General features: G+C 47.1%; 1 protein-coding gene across 11 annotated transcripts in view; it reads right to left on the minus strand.

Moving 5' to 3' along the window:
* Positions 1 to 4262: 4262 nt before the first annotated feature.
* UBR5 (ubiquitin protein ligase E3 component n-recognin 5) overlaps positions 4263 to 24393 on the minus strand; it is an 87118-nt gene continuing 66987 nt past the window's right edge. For 10 of the 11 annotated variants that reach the window (XM_068161191.1, XM_068161194.1, XM_068161192.1 and 7 more), the window contains 23 exons: positions 24106 to 24237; positions 23045 to 23302; positions 22423 to 22691; positions 21078 to 21289; positions 20489 to 20719; positions 20084 to 20157; positions 19339 to 19511; positions 19126 to 19239; positions 18112 to 18332; positions 16911 to 17031; positions 16716 to 16814; positions 16240 to 16483; positions 15334 to 15445; positions 14284 to 14428; positions 13364 to 13494; positions 13066 to 13126; positions 12038 to 12213; positions 11568 to 11652; positions 10158 to 10313; positions 9395 to 9508; positions 7894 to 8038; positions 7116 to 7201; positions 4263 to 5665 (listed from right to left, as the gene is read on the minus strand). In XM_068161191.1, the coding sequence (XP_068017292.1) occupies positions 5453 to 5665; positions 7116 to 7201; positions 7894 to 8038; positions 9395 to 9508; positions 10158 to 10313; positions 11568 to 11652; positions 12038 to 12213; positions 13066 to 13126; positions 13364 to 13494; positions 14284 to 14428; positions 15334 to 15445; positions 16240 to 16483; positions 16716 to 16814; positions 16911 to 17031; positions 18112 to 18332; positions 19126 to 19239; positions 19339 to 19511; positions 20084 to 20157; positions 20489 to 20719; positions 21078 to 21289; positions 22423 to 22691; positions 23045 to 23302; positions 24106 to 24237 (3572 nt within the window). In that variant the 3' untranslated portion in view covers positions 4263 to 5452. The remainder of the gene's footprint in view (positions 5666 to 7115; positions 7202 to 7893; positions 8039 to 9394; positions 9509 to 10157; positions 10314 to 11567; positions 11653 to 12037; positions 12214 to 13065; positions 13127 to 13363; positions 13495 to 14283; positions 14429 to 15333; positions 15446 to 16239; positions 16484 to 16715; positions 16815 to 16910; positions 17032 to 18111; positions 18333 to 19125; positions 19240 to 19338; positions 19512 to 20083; positions 20158 to 20488; positions 20720 to 21077; positions 21290 to 22422; positions 22692 to 23044; positions 23303 to 24105; positions 24238 to 24393) is intronic. The other variant, XM_068161185.1, reaches the window with a different exon arrangement.

Below are 24393 nucleotides of genomic sequence, written 5' to 3' on the forward strand. Positions count from 1 at the left end.
CATAGACAGCGTGCACCGCCCCTGTGAACGCTGCCTGGTGCTCCACAGTCCGAGCACCCTGCAGACCTCCCGCACCAGCTCGCAGCTAGGGCAGATAAATAAACAGTGCAGAGCTGTTGGCTTGGAGGCATTCTGGAATCCTTTCCCAAAGTTAACCCTTGGTTTTGCTAGTGCTCTGCCACAGAACGACAGCTCTTCCCTCTCCTCGTTTTGCCAAGCATGGGAAGGGGGAACTGGCCAGCTGAGCTCATGTGGACCACACTTGCCTCCTGCAGCCGAAGCTTCACCAGGGCAGGGGGTGAGGGCAGGTCAGTAGCACAGTGACTCTGCTGCTCCTAAGCATGAAACCAGCTTGGGTTTTCTTACACAGTTTCCCGAGGTGCAGCAACAGCTGCCTGAACAGCAAGTTACTAACCAGCGTACCAGAAGCACCCAGGAGAGAAGAGGGCTTTACACACTGTTACCTGTTAGCACAACCTCCAAGTTTTATTAGTCAGAGATACCCACACAAGCTGCTTCATAATCACAACCAGCAACAGCTCCACTCCCTGGATGCCAGGGATCTGTTTTGATGTCCTGAGTGAGCCATTAGAGGAACACTGAGACAGAGCAAACCCAACTGCCCCCTTAACACCGACAGGTCCTGCTGGGGTGCGTGGATGGCAGCGTGCCGGTGGTATAAGGAACTTCTGGGCCCAAAGCAACGTTAGTAACCATACTCAAGAGCACTGACCTGCCTAGCAGCTGCCCTAGCCCCCTAGCCTGAGTATCCTAGGTGCTGTTTCAAAATTCCCCAAATAAGGAATGCTTCTGTTGGGTGTTTGACAGAAGTTTGAAGGACTTCCACAGATTACTACCATCAGCAACAGAAAGGAGTTGGCAGTGGCTGGGGCTAACTTCTGTAAGTCACACCTGTGCCTTCTTCCAAGTCAACATCTTGCTTAGATGGTGCCAAAAGATTAACAAAGGGGAAAATACTGCAAGGGAAATGTACCACAAGGCTCAGCAAAACAGCAGGTGGCTGTTTGTTCTTGCACCTCCCCCCAAACCTCCAACAAACTTCTGTTAGCTTTGCTTCATACAGAATAATGTCCACAGAAAGTCCTTAAAATGTGTGCTACAAACTCAAAGCCCTTTGTGCTCCTCAGCTCAGCCAAGCTGCACAACGGCAAGACACTCAAAATAGCTCCAAATGAAAACCATGGAGGTTTTCCAACCAGGAGAGGGTTTGTGAGTGCTCCTGATGATGCTAGGAAGCAGGCAAGGACTGTGCTGCAGCGGAGGCCAGAGCCCAGTTGTGAGGCCTGTTTACATCCTCACCACACAGACCGGGTGGAACTTCCACCACTGGGAGCTCCAAGGTAGCTGCTGAAGCTTTTGCACAACCAATTCACATAACACATTTCAGTCCAAGTGTGGACATTCTGACCTCAGGGTAAGCAAATGCCACAAGCACTGAAAGCCAGTCAATCCAGACTGGCAGAGTCCTCTGTTAGGTTTTGGCTGAGCTGTTACTAAAAAGCTGAACTGAAAAAACCAAAGTTAAACCCTATGAAGCTTGAAAGGAGAACAAGAACCCAAGCTACTAAGATGGCTAATCTGTGTCCTGCCCTAGAGAGGGGAAGCCAGAGAAACGCAAGTGCCAAGGAAGCTAGGAACAGACACAGCAAAAGGTCAGAATGGCACAGAGACATGATCCAGAGATATAGACACTGTCAAGAGGGAATTAAAGGAGACCAGCAATAAGCTTCCTCCAAGGAGGTCACTGGTAAGCTACTGAGCGATCTTTCATGTGGCATTGAGAATGACAAAGAGGTGTGCTGGATTCAGGGCTCCCTGGGAGAAGCAGGGTCGGAAGGGAGGCCCTTGGTGGTGCCAGGTGCTGCTGCTGCCCGCACACAAGCTACTGAGGAAAGGTTCACACCCTCCTCTCTGCACACTTCTCTTTGGATGCACACATGGAAGTCAGCTTCCAAACCCCAGCAGGCCTGCGTACACCTGTGCCAAACATCCAGAGATGAAACTGCCTCCCTGAAGGACTGCTGCTGTCCAAGGGGATCGCTTCAGGTTTGCCAGTTCACAGCTTTCACTGCCTGCTACCCAATGATGAAATGACTAACTTGCAGGGGAGAAAACTCACTCCCACACCAAACAGGTGGGAAAAGCCACTTGGTGCCAAGTCCATGCAATTTGTCACTTGTGGAAAACTAGTAAAGCTGGAGCAAGTGATTTACCTTCTGAGTTGGATACAGTTAGCCAAGGAACAGAAACCAGAGCTGGGAACTGGCACTGATGTGTCAGCTTCCCTAGGTTCAGAGCAGGAACTAGTCTATAGTTAGCAACAGCACTTCATTAACAGCTGCCTCTGCCTCCAGTTAGCAGCAGCTAGGGATTCAGACTCTGAAAACAAAAAGGCAAGATTACAGAACTTTCCTCGGAGCTAGTTTCCCTGCCACCCCTTCAGAGTGCACTGACAGAAGGGCTTAAGTCCAAGGGAGAGGAGGTGTAGGATTTTAATAAACATAGTTCTTATTAAAATCTTGATAATAGCTTAGGTACACCGTACAGAGGAAGAGAGCTATGTATAAAGCTACATACACATTCCAAGGCAATGCTGACAGCACACATCATCCTAGAGTCCCTCTCCACTTACCAGAATGCCTTGTGTGTGTGTGTGTATAGGGTGAGCTACTTTGCAGTTCTCTGCATCATTTTTTTTGTCTAGCTATACATTACAGGACTTCAAAGAAAAAGGGGAAAAAAGAAGCTGTTTAAGCTATATACAGAACTATATATACATATAACATATATTTATATGTTATACATACACATACACTTATATACATATACACACAATACATATATATATATATACACACATAGTACTTTACATAGATGGCCTTGCATCCCAAGGGCCTTGGATATTAGTATTTGTGGGGGTTTGATACATCAAGTCTCACAAAGCTTTGTGAGGGAGGGAGCTTTATTTTACAGCCTGCAGAGCTGATGCCTACAGAGTTTCTGCTGTTGCTCTCTGCTAGCTTTACACCTCTCAGCCAGAGGGGTTTCTGGTCATGGAAATGACAGCAGTTAAAGATCCAGGCGTAAGGTAGCTGCTGCTTCACACCTTTGTAACTGCCCTCCATTGGTAGATGGGAACAGGCAAAGCAGTAGTAGTTTTCTCTACACTGCTGCACCTAGGTCTAGACTTGTGTAGCTGCACTGCTTCTTGCACAGCAGACTCTGACAGAGTTTGGCAATTAAGATCTGCTGGAGACCGCAGCAGGAGATCCAGAAGACTCTGAGCCTCAGACATCGAAGCTATCGTTTTGTAGGATGATTTGGGAAGCATTAGGCACATGCAGAAAGAATTCTGCAGCTCTGTGCCTGATTTGTCTGCAGTGTAACTACACAAGCCCAAAAGAGCTTAATTTAGAAACCAGGATTCTTGGCTCTGGTTTGGCAACTGGTGATCAGAATTCCTGGCTTCTGTCCTCCACATCTCTACCAACTCAACAAATGATGAAAGCACAGGGGGGGTTGGTGGGGGTTTGGTTTTGCTTTTGAGAATCACAGCTGCCAGTAACTTCTGGTCATCCCCCACTGGCTGAGAGAAAGGAAGACCCCGTGGAGCTCTAAGTCAATTGCACTCAGGTGTTGCCAGAGCCTTAGTTCAGTTCTTCCCATCAAAAGGAAGAAAAAAAATAGATAGAATTTAAAAAATATCACTAAGATGGACTCCTGAGGTTGGAGAAGCAAGAAAGAGGGAGAATAATCACAACAGCTCTTAACCTTCTTCAGCCTGCTAAGCTGTCAGGAATGTGACACAGAAAAAGCAGCTCCTTCCTTCAGCCATCCCTTCCTAGCTCTCAAGCAAACAGCTCTCATGCATCAAGGTAAACAAGTCCTCAGTTACAGCCAGAGATTGCCCTCCCCAAAACCAGCCAACCACTTCCAAACTCAGCACAGACCAGAAGCCACTACAGAGCAGCTGCAGAATTTCCTTCCAACCCAATTCCCTTGGGGTGGGTTTTTCCTCCAGAACAAGCCTCTCTCCCCTCAAACCAATGCTGTGGAAAGAAGGGGGTTGCCTGGCCCCTTTCATTCAGGGGTCTCTGCTAACTGTAAAATGTGGGCTGAATGTCTGCTGCAGGTCAATTTTGCCAGTTAAGAGAGTTCAGAGTTTCCAATGCACAACTACATTTGGAGGTCTGCTCTCAGCTAAAGGATCCAATGGCTAAGCAAAGAAAAACTGTCGTGTCTTCAGCGTGGCTCGGTGTTTCGTCTGTAATCTCTTTATTAAAAAACTGTAACAAGGTACTTAAAAAAAGGCTAGATACAAAAGAAGTTAAGCTGCTCACCAACAGTAAAGTCTTCCAAAAGGTATCTTCAATAGGCATGATCTTATAAACATTTTACAGTTACCAGAAAGTGCCCAGGCTGAGTTTACATAGTTAAGATCACGTAGTACAAGTGTCAGGTTAGAACTGGGAGCGGAACCAATCTCCTGACTGTCTGTTCACTGCAACAGGGATACAAAGATGTTGGTTGTGAACTATGAAATACTGTGCATTGGCCTCGGGGTATGTACAACAACAACAAAAAACCCCAAAGCAAACAAAAATAACCCCCCCAAAAAACAACAGACCAACCCCAAAACCCCCCCCCCCCCCCCAACAGTACAGGTCACATGCAAAGTGTCAGCGATGGTCTCTGATGCACCTGGAGCTCAATGCAGGCAGCAGAGGAACTGCGATGGAAGTGGTGTCACCGAAGGGGAACGATCCCAGCTGGGGGACCGGAGCTGTCTGCAGCTCTTGTACAAGTTCAACATACATGATACACAACTGCAGCCAACCACAAACTGAACTCTGGTGGAGAAATAAAACAAAACAAAACAAAGAGGGGGGGGGGGAAGAAAAAAACCAAACAGGGAGGGAAGGGAAAAAAAAACTCAACAAAAAAGGGAAGAGAAAAGGAAGGAGGGGGGAAAAAAAGTTAAAATAAACCACAGAACATCCTTAATTTTTTATTTGGAAATTCCCTACTCCCTCTGTACAAGAAGAACCTTTGCTGAAACACCTTCCACAAAGGCAGCAGTGAATCTGCAGAACATTTTACAGGTTGGTTTCTTCTTTTTCCACCCCCACCCCCACCCCCCTCAGCAAAAAGATAAATCACAGTGTAAATTATATTGTTCTGCTGTCATCTTTGGCTGGGGTTAGGCAAAGGAGTTGTTGCCTCAGCAAAACTGTCGCCAGCAGCCGTTGCCCAGTGCTCCTTCGGCCTCCACCTTACAAACCGAGTACAGGAATGTCTGCATTTAGATCTGCTGAAGTACCACCAGGGGTCTATGACAGCCTTAACTTCCCATAAACTTTTATAGACAAATGGAAAAAAATCTACAAAACTGAGCTAGGAATATTACACAGCAATACACACTTTTTATACTCTACACAAAACCAAAATTCTTGGTCTTAATGGCGAGTAACAATTTCTGTTTCAAGATCTGCTTAGAGGAATAGAGGGGGACATAAAGGCGAGAAATGCAGGTGTTGGCCGTGGGGAGGTGTTGGTCATCCGGCGGTCTTATTGTGATTGATGGCATAGGCTGGAATCCCTCCTCGCTGGCAGGCAATGATGGGCTTGAGGTCCAAAAGTAAACCTGAAACAGAGAGGACAGTTCACAAGGTTTCTGTAGGAGGCCAGAAGTCCTACTGCCTGCTCCTGCGGGGACAGCTCACACAAGGGCGCCGGCACGGCGAGCTGGGGCACCCCACAGCCTGCTCGCTGTGCCAGCTCAGCTCAGCAGCCAGCATACAGCCTGTCCTCCACTGCTCCCTCTATCACAGATCACAGGAGCTTAAGGCTTGAAGGGCCCTCTGGAGATCTTTGAGTCCAACCCCCTGCCAGAGCAGGACCACAGAATCCAGCACAGGTCACACAGGAACACATCCTGACAGGGCTGGGAAGTCTCCAGAGGAGGAGACTCCACAACCTCTCTGGGCAGCCTGCTCCAGTGCGCTGCAACCCTTGCAGTTAAGTTCTTCCTGATGTTGAGGCAGGACCTCCTCTGCTGCAATTTCCATCCATTGCCTCTTGTCCTGTCACAGGGCACAAGTGAGCAGAGGCTGTCCCTGTCCCTCCCTTCCTGACCCCCAGCCCTCAGGTATTGATAGACACTGATCAGATCCCCTCTCAGTCTCCTCCTCTCCTGACTAAGCCAGCCCAGGGCTCTCAGCCTCTCCCCATACATAAGGCACATGCTCCAGTCCCTGTGTGAGATAATTCTGTTCACACTGATAGAAGCACCACTCAGCATGGTCCTGTATCAGTAAGGAAAACGTCCCCAGATCCATCTGGTGACAGCCATCAATACAGAATGCATCTGAAGTCTCTCACAGACCGGTCAGTGACTACAGAGCAGTTCTTGCACAGACAAAAGGCAGCAACAGAAAGCATTTGGTTTCCCATCACCAGTGTGCAATATTGACTTGCAGAGCAGAATCACCACCACATTTAGAACCATAAGAGAGTCCTTAACAACTGTGCTCTGTACTTCCCACTTTCCAGGTTAACCCTTCTTTCCTTTTAGTCAGCTGGAAAGCAGAGATGGTTCCTTAAGTAGTAGGAAGTCAAAAGCAAATAGCTTAGAGCAGCATACAGTGAATGCCATTTACAGGCAGGTCTCCAAAATTAACCCCTCCCCCCCCAGAGTATCTTGTCCTTCCATTCTCCTCAGCAGCTTTCTTAAGGAGCTTTGAGAAAGGGAGGTAGCATTACTGACATCTTACAGGTGTTGCCTTCAGCATTCACAGAAGTCAGTAGAGCAGATGATCCAGGAAGGGAACTGAACCTCCACTCAACCCACAAGACAGCTGACTACCCCCAGTTACTCAGCTTAAGAGCAGCTCTGCAGAGGCCAGAGCTGTGCTTCCGGAGGAGCCCTGTGCCTGTAAGAACAGGCCATGCTTGCTTTCAGTTGCAGGGTTTGAGGGTCACACCTGATGTTTCCAGAACTGAAAAGCTGATCAAACCCTACTACCCTGCTCTGCTACCTGAACTCGTCACAGAGAAAGTCACAGTGGATTATTCAGCTCTTCTGGACAGCTTACCAGGTCTTGTCTTTCTGTCATACTCATCTTCTCCACTATGGACCAAAACCAGCGCTTGAACTGCAAAAGCTTCTCAGCATTTTCTCCTGTGTGAAGTTAGAGAGAGGTAATTCAGCTGGTACACTGAGCAACAAACATGGAGAGATCTGTTTTGTGTGTACTGCAAGTTGGATCTCAGCTGTGACCTCATTCATGAGGTCATGATACCAGAGCCAGCAGTACAACCCAAAGCAACACACACACTTCTGAATGGAAGGGCTAACGCTGGCACAGCCCAAGCACAGCTCCCACCCTCTCCCTCCTGAAAAGCCTATCAACAGCTAAATACAATGCCAAATGTCTGTGGTGGGTTGACCTTTGCCCCCAGCATTCACTTTGCCAGACCAACTCAGAAGCAAGTGAAGTGGCTTTTCTGCTCAAAACCTGTAACTCAATTTTCAAGGCACAGCCTAACCCCACCACAATGCAACATGATGTAAATACAATGCCAAACCCTTAGGCTACATCCATGCCACTGACAGCTCTGCAGTCCGGTCCCAGCTTTCAGAAGGAAAGCTGTGCCAGCAATCATACAAGCCTTGCATTTGCCATCAAATGACAGCGCAGCTCCCCCTCAACTGAGGGGCAGGATTTTCAGACTTATGCAGAGCACACAGGAAGGATTTCAGGATGACTTTGAGGGGCTTGCTAGCTGGTGTCCAATTTGAAGAGGTAGTACTGAGTTTAAAACCCCAAAGAATGTGCCTGCAGCTCCACTTGCAAGCAAGCTGTTCCATACCTGACTCATCGTTGAAAGAAGTGAAGCTGATGAGCATTTGCACATTCACTTCACCGCAGCCATTCACCAACAGTCTGAAATCTTCTGCTGTCAAATCTTCTAATGAATTCTTTGGAAGCACATCCAGGAGGCCCTTCCTCATTGCCTGAGGTGAAAACCACAAGAGTCACCCTAGCCCCATCGCTTGCAAACACACCACTGGAAAGCTCCACGTCAAATTCCCAGCTCAGAAGTCCTTCTCCCCCTGGCTGCTGTTCTCTTTCAAAGCTTTCCCATGCCAGAGGCACAACTTTCTGGAAGAGCTGCACCCATCTCTGAACCCCTGCCAGCCATTCCTACAGGAAAGCAAGAACACTGTGCACTAATACTTCCCCAGGAGCAGAAGCAAATGCACTGCCTAGTGCTAGGAGTGCAGGAGCTCTGATGAGCCATAGTGAACCTGATGGGAGTGCATGAAACATTCACCTTGTGTGCATTACTTTGACTTTGCTTCCTCAGACACCCTCCAGCTCTGCCTTGCAAATGTTCCTCACACACATGCATGTATTTTGGCTAAGTAAGCAGGATCCTGAAAAGGCTGGAAATCCCATTCTCAGCATGGAAGCACAGGAACTAATCTGGTGTAGCAAATCCCAAATGAAGGCAAACGTTACGGTTTGCAACAAGAGCAAGCAATAATGCAACTGCCAGTACAGGCAGCCATGGAGGTCAGGTGACTTCAACTCCAGCACTGTGTTCTTTCTCTGACAATTTTGGGCCTAAACTGCACAGAGGTAAGCCAGCAGTCTGCTGATTTGTCTGCAAGTGCAGCAGGATCCCACAGGCAGCAGAAATGACCAGGTTCAGAGGCAGTGCATGACAGAGAGGGAGTGGTTCCAAGGATTGGACCTTCAGGAACTGTTCACAGATTCAATTTTCTGTTAACTTCAATTTGGTTTTTGAAGGCCTTTTAACATATCTTAACACATTTGCTTAGGTTTCTTGCCAAACTAGTAAAATGAGAGCAGAGTTGTATGTTTCACAGCCAACCCTTCCTGTTCAAACAAAGACACAAGTTCAAGATGATTTACATGAAGAACTTTGTCATTTCCTGTTAATTTTTTTCCTAAGGCTAAAAAAAAGCCATCCCACCCCAAGCAACAAAGCTGACTGATCACCAAACCAAATCAGCACAGTTTCCAACAGCACAACTCCAAGAGCTGAAGAAATGGAGACATGCTTGACCAACGAGGTAGAGGTTAAAAGAAAGGCTCTTTCCTTCTGTAAAAGCATCAGAAACCACTCCAAGTACTCAGCTGCCATGGCGCTGCAGACACAGCTAGGCCATTCCCAACAAAAAGAGGAGAATTCCATATTGTTAACCCATCAAAACTTCAGGAGAAAACTGATTAGCAGCATCACAGTGAGGAGAAGAATTAACTGCCTGAGGTCTCACTCAATTTTTTTTGTTTGGGTTAGTTTTTGTTTGTTTTCTTCCAACCACTCCACCCCAGAGACTTACATGTAGAGGCTGCTCTGCTACCACCAACATGCGGTGCTCGGCGTACTTCCGGACATACTCATACACATTCTGAGGGGTGACTGGTATATTTACACCATTGGAAATGAGCTCCACCTGTGGCAAAGTGACAGGGACCATTTACAAAGGCAAAAAGAAGCAAGGGTCGGGGGGCAAAAAAGAGGCAAGGGTCAGGGGGCAAAAAAGAGGCAAGGGTCAGGGGGCAAAAAAGAGGCAAGGGTCAGGGGAGCAAAAAAGAGGCAAGGGCCAGGGAGCAAAAAAGAGGCAAGGGTCAGGGGGCAAAAAAGAGGCAAGGGTCAGGGGCAAAAAAAGAGGCAAGGGTCAGGGGCAAAAAAGAGGCAAGGGCCAGGGAGCAAAAAAGAGGCAAGGGTCAGGGGGCAAAAAAGAGGCAAGGGTCAGGGAGCAAAAAAGAGGCAAGGGTCAGGGGCAAAAGCAGTGTGATTATTACAACGACCACATTGTACTGCAGTGATTCATTGCTCAATCTCTCTCTAAAAGCAAGCAACATTTACTAGCTTTAAAGATTCCCTAGGACTGATTATTCTATGCAGGCTTTATGGCAGGCTCTACATCGCCCTCAATTTAAAACCCCCATGCTTCAATGTCCCAGAGGAGCAGGGTATTTGAATCTGGGAAGGGTAAAGCGTTATCTCAGCCATCTAAGGAGAGCAGGGATTATGCGTAGACTGCAGCCTGCATAAGCTGAATTCTGAAGCTACAGAGGCATGGGTTTGGCTGTGCTTACCTGCCCTCCACCCTCCTCCTTGCACAGGTCTATTGCAAAGGCCAAGTCCATTGCTGCAAACACTGCATCAGCATCTGTGCTCTGGGAAGCAAGGATAAGCTGCCGAAGGCTTTCATACATAACTGGATCGAAAAAGGCAAAGTCGTGCCAGTTCACCTGGAGAGAGAGAGAGAGGTTTGGAACATCCTGGGGATTTATCTGCAGAGTTCTGTGATCTGTACCTAACCTGTGCATAAGCACAGAGCAGTGCACAACTCCTGTAACAAAGCATATGAATGCTTGGAAACAAAGGCCAACTCCTACTTTCAGCCTGCTCCGTGCCACCGCTTCCAACAACCCAAGCACCCATTTGTGCCTCTTGCTGGTTCCTGTAGTTTCTTGTGGGTTTGGGTTGGGGTTTTTTAAATCAGCCTGGAGAGAAAAAGTCATCTACTAACCAAGCCCAACTCAAAGATTCCTTGAGGCATCCAACATTTAACTGGGCAGCACGCAGGTTCAAGAAGGAAAACCTGCTGGAATGAATTAGAAGGGAGCCTCTTTTGGAAGGTATCAGGAGACACTTGGAGGCACAGCTTTCTGCCACTAACCCTGTGTCATGCATTCTGGGTAGCTGATGACATGATCAACATCCTTTTAAAAGGAAAGATCAGCAGCCACAAACCTTGGTTTGCTTGTTGCATCAGACAGAACTTAAAGCATGAAACATACAGCAGACAATTAGTGTTTCTTGGGGTGCAGAGGCATTTTTGCTTCTGCATTAAATCACACCCACACCTGGGACAACATCTTCATCAAAATTCAGTAAGTTCTCTCAAACACTGAGGGAAATGCTTTTGATGAATTGAAATCAGAGAATCAAGCAGGTTGGAAAAGACCTCAGAGATCATCAAGTCCAACCTATTACCTAACACCTGAAATGCTGTTGCAAGCACTGCTCCAAGTCTTCAGACTCAGGAAGAGACAAAAAGGGCAGGCAGAAGAAAGGCAAACACTAACCTATTACATATCATTCCTTAGTCAAATACCTAATTTTCTAGTATCATAGTATCAGAGTATCAGTCAGGGCTGGAAGGGAGCACAAGGATCATCCAGTTCCAACCCCCCTGCCATGGGCAGGGACACCCCACACTAGATCAGCCTGGCCAGAGCCTCAGCCAGCCTGGGCTTAAACACCTCCAGGGACAGGGCCTCAACCACCTCCCTGGACAACCCATTCCAGGGCTTCACCACTCTCATGGGGAAGAACTTCCTCCTCACATCCAGCCTGAATCTCCCCACCCCCACCTTCATTCCATGCAGTTTTATTATAGTTCCATTATCAACTCTGCCAGTTGATATGTGCATGCTGTGGAGGGTAAAAAGGCAGGTTTTGAAGGTAAGATTTTATGTGGTTAAAGGAAACCAGCTTACCTTTCTGCCAAGAAGAACTTTGATCACATGTCTGTTTAATGTGATGGGACAGAGCTCATTCTGCAACAAACACAGTCCTAGGATTCTGAAAAAGAAACGTTTGGGGTTTGTTTTGGTAGAACAGGGATTCCACTGGAGATCTTTCAGCAAAAGCACATTAAGGAAAGTCAAACAGCTCCAAGCTGGCTTTTCAGCCCTAGAAATCCCCCAAAGAAAACCAGGGACATCTACAAATGTCTAAGAGAGACTTTCTGCAGATTGTAAGAAGCCCAAAACCAAACCCAAACCAAACCAACCAAGGCAAAAAACCCTCAAGTTCACATGTGCACAATCTCCACTGTTCAGGTACAGGTGAGAAAGAAAGAGCATGACAGTAACAAAGGTTTTGCTCTGGATTCATTGGTACTTTCCTTGGGATTCTGCACATCTGCCTCTCCCATTTCTAGAGTAGGAAGTGAGCAGTAGCCTACCTGCCAATGTTTCTGAAACAGTTCAGTCTTGCTTCTGTGTTTTTACCAGGTCTTGGTGTATAAAACCCTCGTTTCCCAGGCTGGTAGAAGAGTGGTGCATTGTCATCTCCATCATCTGTGTCATCCAGTTCCATATCTACCACGCTGCGGCTGGAGCCGTGCCGCTTTCTGTTCTCCTGGTTGGAAAGTCAGGAGAGAATTACCAAGCTTGCTTCTAGCTGCTGACATGCATCCACAGCTACCTGCTGCTAGACCCCAGAGGCAGGTGCCATTGGTAAAGAATTTCCATGATGTTGTCTAAGGGTAACATTTGATACTTTAGAGTAATCACTGCTTGAACTTTTCAGAGGAAACCTAGAGAAGCGGGGGGCGAAAGCAGCAGAGAGAGAGAGAAGAGGGGGGCGAAAGCAGCGGGGGGGGGGGGGGCAAAAGCAGCAGAGACAGAGAGAGAAGGGGGGGCAAAAGCAGCAGAGAGAGAGAGAAGGGGGGGCAAAAGCAGCAGAGAGAGAGAAGGGGGGGCAAAAGCAGCAGGGGGGGGCAAAAGCAGCAGAGAGAGAGAGAAGGGGGGCAAAAGCAGCAGAGGGGGGGGGGGGCAAAAGCAGCAGAGAGAGAGAAGGGGGGGCAAAAGCAGCAGAGAGAGAGAGAAGGGGGGGCAAAAGCAGCAGAGAGAGAGAGAAGGGGGGGCAAAAGCAGCAGAGAGAGAGAGAAGGGGGGGCAAAAGCAGCAGAGAGAGAGAAGGGGGGGCAAAAGCAGCAGAGAGAGAGAGAAGGGGGGGCAAAAGCAGCAGAGAGAGAGAGAAGGGGGGGCAAAAGCAGCAGAGAGAGAGAGAGAAGGGGGCAAAAGCAGCGGGGGGGGGCAAAAGCAGCAGAGAGAGAGAAGGGAGGGGGGCAAAGCAGCAGAGAAAAAGGTAACTGCACAGGATTATTGAACAGAACTTGGTCTTGTGTGATAAAGGAGGGCTTACAGGTTTGAAATTAACTGATACAACTGAATGTCAAATGAAGGTAATTTGTGCAACAGTTCATTACCTGCACTTTATCTGAAGAGTCTAGCAATCCAAGATCCAATATACTGTCAGCACCATTCTCCCTTCAAAGGGGAGGGGGAAGGGGAAAAAAAGCAAGGGAAGAAAGGCAGAGTTAATTTCACATTAAGGACTTGTCATAGTCTGAAACCAGACAACTTCAACTGAGCTCAATGAGTGACTTGTCCAAAGAAACAAAGCAGGCAGTAAGTTGTATGCATCAGAGTGAGATGTAGCACAGCACAAGTGCTGTAACCACAAGAATCAGTTTTCATTTCTTATCTAAACCCTTGGTACTTTACCTGCCATGTGCAATAATGAGTTCCATTGCTTCATCCACCCTTGCTCTAAGGGAATCTTCACTGGCTAGTAAGAGAAGCAGCTGAGCAGGGGACAATTCCAACAACATTCCTGTGATTTTGCTTGCAAATGCCTGAGGATAAGGAATGACAACAGGTCTTACTATTCTCCTCCAGTTCTCTCATTTTCAATGATGGGTTTATGACAGTTAACATTTTAACTCTAGAATGCATTACAAGCTGCCTCCTAGGCTAAACAACAGATTACCAAACCAAGACCTTTCTAAGGTGCCATTTCAACAGCCCTACACAGAATCATAGAATCAGCCAGGTTGGAAGAGAGCTCCAAGACCATTCAGTCCAACCTATCACCCAGCCCTATCCAATCAACTAGACCATGGCACTCAGTACTTCATCCAGGCTATTCTTGAAGATCTCCAGTGATGGTGACTCCACCACCTCCCTGGGCAGCACATCCCAATGGCAACTCTCTCTCTTTGTGAAGAACTTCTTCCTAACATCCAGCCTGAACCTCCCCTGGCACAGCCTGAGACTGTGTCCCCTTGTTCTTGGGCTGGTTGCCTGGGTTAACAGACTGACCCCCACCTGGCTACAACCTCCCTTCAGGTAGTTGTAGACAGCAATAAGGTCTCCCCTGAGCCTCCTCTTCTCCAGGCTAAACACCCCCAGTTCCCTCAGCCTCTCCTCACAGGGCTGTGCTCCAGACCCCTCACCAGTTTCATTGCCCTTCTGTGGACACCTTCCAGCACCTCAACATCTCTCTGGAAGTGAGTGGCCCAGAACTGGACACAGTAATTCCAGTGTTCTCAGTTATGTTACACAGTGAGGGAACAAAGCAAATGCATTATTAAGAGATGCCAAGAACAGTGCACTGCTGAGTGTGTCAGAGCTGTGAGGCTTACTGGTTGCATCGCTTGCACTCGAGGGTAGAGCCTTTCCCCCAGGGCTTGTCGGTGTGCCGGCAGAGGGTCGGGGTCGTCGCTGGGGTTCCCCTCCGAGGCCGGTCTGAAGGGCCGGGTGTCGATGGAGAGTTGTCTTCTAAAGTCCCTTAAGAAAATGAGCACAGTTTGTACTCATCTCAGAGGAAACACCCACAAATCTTCTGGCACAAGACCACTTGCCCACAGAGTCAAAATAGCATTAGCTTTTTGTGCTGTAGCAGGAGTGCTGCTGATAGCTGCTCGGAGAGAACGATTCAGAAACAGAATGAACCAGAGACTTTCATACTAGCAGTGCTCTGAGTACAGCAGACAGATGCCACCAACAGCCATGCTGCTCCTAAACCACCTCACAAGTTACTCTAGTGCCCAAGATTTCAGTACTGCTTGAGCAGGAGAGATCAATGCCTGGCCAAGTTAAGTTTTGGTTTGTTTTTTCCCTTCACAGGAGGCTGTCAGGGGATGCAGCCAAGAGAGAGCTGAACCAGCCAGTGGGTATCCAGTGCCAGCTATATAAGGGAAGGGCTGGCTGGGGCAAAGGGGGGGTGCTTTGACCTTGTGACTATGACTTGGCAATTTCTCACTGGGGACAGGTGGATCTCTGTTTCTCTTTGTACTCTTCTATTAAATTCTATCTGAACCCACAGGGCTTTGCCTTTTTCTTCCAATTCTCCTTCCCATTTCACTGTGTGTGGGGGGGAATCTGAGTGAGTGGCTGTGTGCCTTTATTGGGTCCAACACTGACATAACAAACCAAACCATAACCCTTATCCTAGCTGACCCCCAAACAATGACATATGGTTGAAACAACCTATCAGTGCTGAAGTAAGTGTAATTATTCTTTGAACAATTAGAGTGTATCATGGATTTCAATAAATTGTATCAATAACTCGCTCCTGAAAGCCAAAGAGAGACAAACCCTGTTAATCTGAGCAAGTAGCTTTCCTGAAGATCTCCACAGCAGTTCTTCTCTTCGTCAAAGTATGCCCAGCAGATGGAAAATGCACCACTTACCTATCCCTATCTCTCCGAGAACCAGCTCGTAAGCCACTACTTCTCCGCATTTCTCTCTCTCGCTCCCTTTCCCGATCTCTCTCTCCCCTATTTCGCAACCTCTGCATGAGACCTGAAGGGGAGAAATCCTCATAAGCTTAAACATCTTTGTATTTCTCTCTCCTGTCTAAGTTTCAGTGTAAGGAAGGCACAGGTTGCCTTGGAAGACAGCTCGAAAGACATCAGTGAGACAGAACCACTCTGACTAACGACTGGGGTTCAGCCAAGCTTAGGAAATAGGAAATCTTTGTAGTAACTTCCAAATGCCAAAATGCTTCAGGAGTCTACTTTCAAAAACATCAAAATCTATTTGTGACAAGCCAGATGGAGAAGCCATATTATAGTGACAGGATGTTAGGGGTTGGAAGGGACCTCTGGAGATCTTCGAGTCCAACCCCCCTGCCAGAGCAGGACCATAGAGTTTAGTGCGATTAGCGAGCATGTAGTAGCTAAAATCTCGACAGTCATTAACAACTACAAAGAAAGATGCTCAAAAAACCCTGAGAGTTGTTTGAGGAGGGAGGGAGGCAGGGAGGGAGGCAGGGAGGGAGGCAGGGAGGGAGGCAGGGAGGGAGGCAGGGAGGGAGGCAGGGAGGGAGGCAGGGAGGGAGGCAGGGAGAGAGGCAGGGAGAGAGGCAGGGAGAGAGGCAGGGAGAGAGGCAGGGAGAGAGGCAGGGAGAGAGGCAGGGAGAGAGGCAGGGAGAGAGGCAGGGAGAGAGGCAGGGAGAAAGCTATTTTCTTGCCTCAGAGAAGTAACACACAATTTTCACTGAGCTGAGCTAAGCTAAGAGAAACCTCTGAGACAATCCATGCCAAGTATTTCAGGGTAAAAAAGCAGCCAAGGCTTAACTGCTGTGCATGACTTACTCGTGTGGGTGCCCTTGTTGGCGTTCTGAATGCAGTCCAGGTTGGGCAGCTTCTCGTTGGAGAGGAAGGCCTGGGCAATAGCCGTGTAAAAGCTCCGTGCTACGCCGCTGCCCTCTCCTGGCTCATCCTTAAAAGTAACTTTGACTCTGTGTACAGCCATGGGGGTGGTAGCACACCTGCGACCAAAGTGATTGTTGAGCTGCCTCATGGTTTGCTGAATGAGAAGATCTCTGTCTCGATCAACCTGGTGAAAACACAAAGAAGTTTTCTCTCCTTGAATCTCAGCTTCACCACAGCTTTCTGGCCTCTTCTGCACAGACTAAGGAAAAAACCAATTACACTCTGGAAAACTACAGGATGATTACGACAGTGAGGTTCAGGACAGCTGCCTGCAGGTTCTGAAAGACTTCTATCGAGTTACAACAATAGTTCAGCTTTCAATGAAGCCAAATTCAGAGGCAAAGAGAGCATTTTACCTCCAGTGTCAGATCCCTGGATTGCTGGTTCCTCAGCTTTTCCATCTCCCTGCGGAATTTCGATTCCTTCACTTCAAAGCCACCTAATTCAGTCAGTATCTTAAGATGAAAAAAAGAGACAGAAGTAAAGCAAACCCAGAACAAATCCACAACGGAGCTGTCAGAGGAACTGTCCTCCCAGGGGGACGTACATACCGATCCAGGCTCTGCTCCCACATCTTCCATGAATACTCTACCGAACAGCTCCAAGGAAAGGCGCCATCGCCCCAGCAGCATGTCATGAGATATAACCATGCCCATGAAGCTGCACTGCGGCCTGACAGGAGGGAAGACAAGCAAAATCAAGTTGAATTCTAGGGAGATTTTGTGGTTATTTCTGATGAACAGCACCACAGCACAGTAAGTACGCAGACACAAACACGTGAAGCTGCCATGAGTTTCAGCTCAAACACAACTCCTGCTTCTGAAGTGAAATTGCTCTGAAAGCATGGAACTGCACTGCTGCATGGGATTCACTGTGATTGGTCTCCCTTCAATCAAAACCTTCAAAGTGAGGGCAGCTCAATACCTGACTGCGTAAAATGTTGGTATCACTGAGCTCTCAGTTCTGATTTTCACACTTAGCTACCTGGACATCATAGCAAGTCTGCAGCAGGAAGTCAAGGGCTTTTATAGACTCATTGAATGGTCTGGGGTGGAAGGGACCTCCAAAGGTCATCTAATCTAACCCCCTCTGCAGTAAGCAGGGACATCCTCAACTAGATCAGGTTGCCCAGAGCCCTGCTGAGCCTCACCCTGAGTATCTCCAGGGGTAGGGTCCCAATCACCTCCCTGGGCAACTTGTTCCCGTGTTACACTACCCTCATGGTGCAGAACTTGCTCCTAACAGCCAATCTAAATCTGCCACTGCCCCTCATCCTATCACTACAGGCCTTTGCAAACAGTCTCTCTCCATCCTTCTTTCAGGCCCCCTTCAGGTACTGGGAGGCTGCAATTAGGTCTCCCTGGAGCCTCCTCTTTTCCAGGCTGAACAACGCCAGCTCCCCCAGCCTGTCTTTGTAGCAGAGGTGCTCCAACCCCCTGATCATTTTCATGACCCTCCTCTGGCCCCACTCTATCAGGTCCATGTCCTTCCTATATTGAGGGCTCCAGAGCTGGATGCAGTACTGCAGGTGAGGTCTCACCAGAGCTAAGTGGCAGAATCACCTGACTCCAGCCCAGGACACTATGGTTTGCACAGACCTCTTTGAAGACTGATCAACTGTTTGTTTTAAAAGATACCCAAAACCACCCCCAAACCCTCCACTAATTCAAACAAAAGCAAGCTACTACTTTTAAAAGACTTTCCAGAGACTTCAAGATGACTTTTGGTTGAGTAACTTTGAAGTCAAACTACCTGAAAGATGTGAGAGGCGGCCCTTCGCTCTCCGTCAGCCCTATCTCTGCCAGCAAGCTGCTTTTCAGTTGTGCTGCAAGATCGTGAGCTGAAGGCCCTGGCTTTGAGCTCTCAGACTCTTCTGTAGGCACGTTTTGTTCCTCCCCTTCCTTCTTCTGCCGATTCTGCATGCTCATAACATTCTTCAGGTTGGCAGCATAAGACATTTTAGTGGGGAGAACCTAGACAAGAAGTAAGGTTTAATTGCATTTTTGAAGCAGTCTAGAAGGCCATTTTAAGATCATAGAATCAGCCAGGTTGGGAAAGACCTCAAAGAGCATCAAGTCCAATCTATTACTTAACATCTAACACCTCATGACAACTAAACCATGGCTCCAAGTGCCACATCCAATCCTTTCTTGAACACTTCCAGGGATGGTGACTCCACCACCTCCCTGAGCAGCACATTCCAATGGCAAATTACTCTTTCTGGGAAGATTATCTGTTTTTAAACCACAGAGTAGGGAGCACAGTAATTGACCTATTAAAGTGTAATAACTTTAATCATGTTAACAAAGCTGGCAAATCATTCTTAGTTTATGTCTGCATTTCATACATTGGCCATTTAATACTCAGTCTACAGGCAAGTCAAACCTAGTGGCCTGTAGGGAGATTGAATTCTTCTTATCACAAATTAGAGGTTGGACTCGATGCTCCTCGAGGTCTCTTCCAACCTTAGTGATACTGTGATGATATCATTGGCATTTCAAAGTTAAGCTGAGATTGTACTGCAGCCTTTAAAACAATGCAAGTATTGTCTGAGGTCTGATGGGAATCAGTAATCATAGAAGTTCCTACATTTAATAACAAAAGAATTCAGCATCCTTTCCCTAAGAAGTCCAAGCCATCAGACTTGATGGGCTTTTAAATGATCATTCTTGCAATTCTCTGACAATGTGGATGTGCCTCTTGAAGGAATGAAGGTATCAGGTAAAATTACCCTATCATTTAAAATAATATAACCTCTAAACCTACCTCGAGGCAGTTCCTGTCCACTGTAACTTCCATTAAGCACTTCCCGCTGTTGGCAGAGGATGAATACAGGCCCTGGCTCGGCCTGCCGAACAGATCTTCCTTGCGTGCATTTGGCTGAAAAGGAACAAAAGCACTCTGGGTAAGTAATGTATTTCAGTTAGGAATGGAAAAGCAAGCTGCAGGTTTCTGCCAGAACATCATCTCTGATGTCACCTGTAACAGATGGGGCTGGTCTGCCAGGGGGATGGCCTCTGCCAGAGGAACCTCGAAAGGATTGGGTGGAATGCAACCGAGGAAGGTCATAGAGTCTGAGCGTCTGAAAAACGGATGGTTTTGGCCAGTCTCTGCTGGGAGGGAGTCATCATCTTTGTCATTGAGTGTGGCACCTAAAGGTGAAAAGACTTCAAGTCAGCTTTCACAGTTACAGAAGCAAAAGATTTAAAATACCAAAAATGAGTACACTTCTCTGAGCTCTCTGACTGGTGAAGCAGCTCTGCAAATGCAACACTTCCACAAATGTTCTATTTGTGCCAAGTTGCTGAGTCAGCACTTTGATTCCTTTTACTGCAAGTAGCTTTACTGAACATGCACTCCTGCACTGTATGTCCTTAGTGTAAGGTACACATCCCACCATTTGCAGCAGCAGTTGCACCAGACCAAGAGAAAAATCAGCTGGATTCAAACGCTAGGTTCTGTCATTGTGTAGAGTAAGTAAAGGCACAAATGTTGCAGGTGAGAGAAAAAGGAGATGAAATCAGGGCCCCAAAACAAGAACAGGCAAAGGCAGAAGAAATTTAGCAATGTGGCAATGGTAGGAATCCCACAAACCCCTGACTTTAATGCAATATATACAAGCAGCAAAATTTACTGCAAACCTCAACCAGCTAAAGGGGCAAAAAAACCTACACAGGAAGGTGTTGTGTTTTGGCATCTTACAGAAGTGCTTCTGTATACTAACTTTGATTGGTGTCATCATCATTTTCATGCTCTGAATCTTCATTGTCAAGACCCAGTTCCAACAGTTCCCGGGTTCTTTAAGCAAAACAAAAAGAAAGGAAGAGTCAATCCTCTTGAAGAGAGCATTAGGTTAAACATTCCCATCTGCAGCAATCAATAAAAGCCAGAGTTTATCTCGTCAGTTGCACCTAACAACAAATTCAGTCTAAAGCCAAAGCATTGTACAGAGTACTCAGAGAGTACAGAGTACTTACTACACACTCCACTGGCTGTGTTACTGCACACTTACTCCCTTACAGCCATTTGGCCACCTACCAAGTCTTCAGCCAGTGATGGGTGTGCTGCTTTTTACAGACTAGGCCAGTATCAAGAACTAGGAAGCCTGCAGTAGCGGCAGCCTCAGTACCTTTTTCGTTCCAGCTGAGGGGTATCCAGTGTTGTCTGCTGATTCATTGCTTTGATCCAATAAATAAGGGCTTGAAAAACATATGCTACATGCTTTAGTGAGCAGACATCTAGGACGGGCAGCACGTCCGAGTGCTCGTCGTTGTGGGAGCGCATCAGCGAGAGCGCGTAGTTGAGGAAATCTCCTCGTGCGGACATCATCCCCTGACGGGCGCTGAGCAAAGTAGCACGTCTGGTGACAGGAAGGCATTGAACACAGGGATCAGGCAGCACAGCAGAAGGCAGCCTTTACATACTGTACAGATGGAAAACCTCCAAATCCCCTCCCACAAACCCAGCATGATGATGAGAGTAGCAGTCATGGTTTTACACTTTACTACAAGCTGCTGAGGTGCAGTGCATTGTAAAGAGCTGATGCTTGAGGTGAATCTAGCGCATCAGAACACACAAAACAGCAGCAAGGGCATGGGCAGACAGCTAAAGCAAGCAGTAACTCCACTGCTGCACTACAAACCTGCATGTGAGCGCACAAGATTTGACTGTAAAACTGCTAACTCATATTGCACGTAGCAATCAAACCATTTCCATACCTCCTCCCCTCGAGTGTTCTTAGGCTAGCTTCTTCACGGGCTGTCATCCTTTCCCTCCTGGCTGAGTTCTGAGAGGCGTGGAGAGGGTGATTGGGGTGCCCAGGGTCACCAGCAGATGCCAACGCAGAACCATAACGCAGCTGAGCCTCAGTGGAGTCCATGATACTAACCATCCAGTTCCAAGTAGGGATAAGCTTTTCTTCTACATAATTCTGTAGAAAGAGAGATTTGTTGTGTTTTGCAAGCAACAGAACTGATGATGAGAATGCAGTCGTCATGTAAGCCTCCACTCTGGCTTTCAGTTACCTCTGACTCCCTATGAACAAAGAGGCTGTGAAGCCACGTTTGAGAACAAACAAGGGCAGTTTCCAAAAGCTCTACTGAGGCTGCAAATTTACTGCAGTAGCACACAGATGCCATCACTTGATACCTTGGTGTCTGTAAAGCATTCTCACCATCCCTCTCTCCTTTCTGAGCATCTCTTCTCCTCCTCACCTTATAAGCACCCAGCATCTCCCAGGCACACACATCCTGGGGACTTTGGTCCACATACTCTGGTTACACATACTTTCAAAACCCAAAAATCAAGAGTGCTGTACCAAAAAAATATGCAAGTGACAGAAAAAGGATGAGCAAGTGCCTGAAAGAAGGGACAGCAAGCAGTACATTCACCTGCACAAACCTTTTACCTCTTACAATTATTTGTCCCTTATTAACTTTCTTCTTTTATAGACTCAACAGTTCATGTCAAAAAACAAAACAGGGTAAAAGTTCTCTTAGTAGAGACCACAACTGTCTCCAAAGCAGTCAGTCTTGACCTAACTACTACATAGGTATCAGTCAGAGCCTTGGAATTCCCTTTTTTGGGAGAGCACATATACAAAATATAAACAATTTAACTGAATTAGTAACTGCAACTACTTCAGCCTACACTGTCCCTCGTATGAAGGGAGGCTGAGAGAGCCAAGGCAGTTTGTATTCAAGAAAACAATTCAGCAGCATCTTATCAATATGTATCCATAAAAAGGCACAAAGTACCTTCTCTCTCTCTTCTCTATGATATCACTGGACAAGAAGCAATAGGCACAAGCTGAAATAGTTGGGAAGCCAATTTAAACTCAGGAAAAATTGGGTGTTTAATATGAAAGTAGTTAAACACCAGGTTGTCCAGCGCAGTTGTGGAGTCTCCAACCCTGGAGATATTCAAAACCTAACTGGACACAGGGCTGGGAGTTTGGACTAGACAATCTATAGAGTCCACTTCCAACCTCAGCAGTTCTGTGTTTTTTCCTAAACCCCAGCGACACTGAATTGTATTTCTTCACAGACATTTGGATGCTCTTACCTGCAAGTTCACTGCATCCTGGTAAGTCAGCTTCACTGCAGCTGGGATCTGGGAGTATACCAAATGATTGTACTTGGGAATCAGACCCATGAGGTCAGAGATCTGCCGGATCACAATGCTGTATGCTCTTGCTAAGCTGCTTGCAGATGTTAAATAGCTGCTTGCATTGCTGGCTTCGAGCGCCGCAGCTGCTGCTGCAGCACTTGTACTGATGGTACCGCTGCGACGTAGGTTTGATGGATCAATGTAAATCAAGCCTGCTGAACTTGCTAAACATAAAAGAAAGCATGACATCAATGAGTTTGTTTAACCTTTGCTACATATTTTTTGTATTGGCTAACATTGTGAATGTTTCCAGAAATGAAGCTGTAAATGTTACTAACATCACAACTGCAACTAGCTAAAAATGACTAGCCCCAGTAAGCACATGCTTTACCTTCTTACTAACTACTACTTATCCTTCCCTTTGTAAAGCCAAACCTGGAACTGAAACAGTCAAGACAGATCAGTACTGTCCTTCTGAGACAGCTAAGGTTTCATCTTTAAGACAACAAACTAAAACAGAGGAAGGAACAAAGCCAGCATTAGCTGACAGCCACGGCTGAGCTTTACTCGGACTTGCCTGCTGGGGCTGACGTACTAGAGGGAGCAGTGCTAGTAGTCCTCTGGTTTTGGGTATTACGTACAGCCCATTGCATGGAACGGGGAGCTTGGGCAGCACCGTTGGCATGTGAGCTATTTGTGGTTCTTTCCAGAGGCTCATCAAGCATGAAGGTCTCCTGCTCTATATCATCACTCTGACTGCTGCTGCTGTCCGAGTCACTGGAGTCATTCGACTGAGAGTCGTCCTCAGAAAAAAATGCTGGAACACTGCTGGCTCCTGTGGAGGAAAAGAAGCAAGAAACAGTGACTGGCAGCTCCACATCTGTGCCTGGGTACAGCACTCCAAGCTTTGTCCATGAGGAGAAACTACACGTAGCAGAAAGGCTGACGTGCCACTGCTGAACATCCTTGTAACATAAGGTTCATTTTCTACCAGTTTCCCAGAAAAAGAACTGCTCAGGTTTCAAAAGGTTAAGAAATAATTTGAGCTTTCACTTTCTTCACTCGTTTGGCCCCAGGCAATGAATTCTAACAATTATGCTTCCAAAGTGGACACTTGGGCAGTTGCTTTCAAAAAGCTTTACAATGACTGGGGAGTTTTTGTTCCAAACTATATCTAACTTCTACACTGAGTAAAAACATTCTGCTTCACAAGAGGCAAGGGAACTTGTGGCTAACATGTGCAGAAACTCCTTAAGAGCAAGATAGGCCACACTGGAACACGTGTCCTCCAAAAAGTCAGTTCAGTATAATCACAGGCAAAGGAAAACCAGGAAACATGGGGAAGGCAGAGGTGGGAGGGAAGAAGCTGAGAAGGGAAAAAATAAAGAAAGGGAAAATAAGACTACTAGGGCAAGGCATTTGTTAAAATGCCATAACCAGGTAATCCCTGTTCTATCCATTCCAGTCATTAAATCATTTATTTCTCCAGTATCCCTCTGACGTGCTCCAGATTCAAAGGCAAAGAACACTATTTTTAGGTGAAGCCAGTTCTGCCCCTGTTAAAGCCACGTTTCTTTTTCCTGTACAGCAATACTCAGATGCAAACAGCTGGATGAAAGCCAAGACAAAGTGATGTACCTGCTTCGGACCCGGCAGTAGCTGCGGTGACAACGCTCCTGCGCCCGCTAGCGTTGTCCTGGTTACTGTGGTTACTCTCACTATCGCTTTCTGTTTCAGCAGCAGCTAGCAAATCCAACTCCATATCACTGCCTACAAAAAACACAAAACATTTCATGGTTAGAAACAAAACAAAATTGAAAATGGAATGACTGTAGTGACTCTTAAAAGACATGAAACAAACCCCAGAGCCTCCTACGGTAGCAGGAGTGAATGGCTATGCCGGGAGAGGTCACAAAAGCAGTGTGA

Source organism: Melanerpes formicivorus, unplaced genomic scaffold, assembly GCF_026170545.1.
Source record: "Melanerpes formicivorus ecotype bairdi unplaced genomic scaffold, bMelFor1.0.p_v2 SCAF_56, whole genome shotgun sequence".
In the NCBI taxonomy this organism is placed as follows: Eukaryota; Metazoa; Chordata; class Aves; order Piciformes; family Picidae; genus Melanerpes; species Melanerpes formicivorus.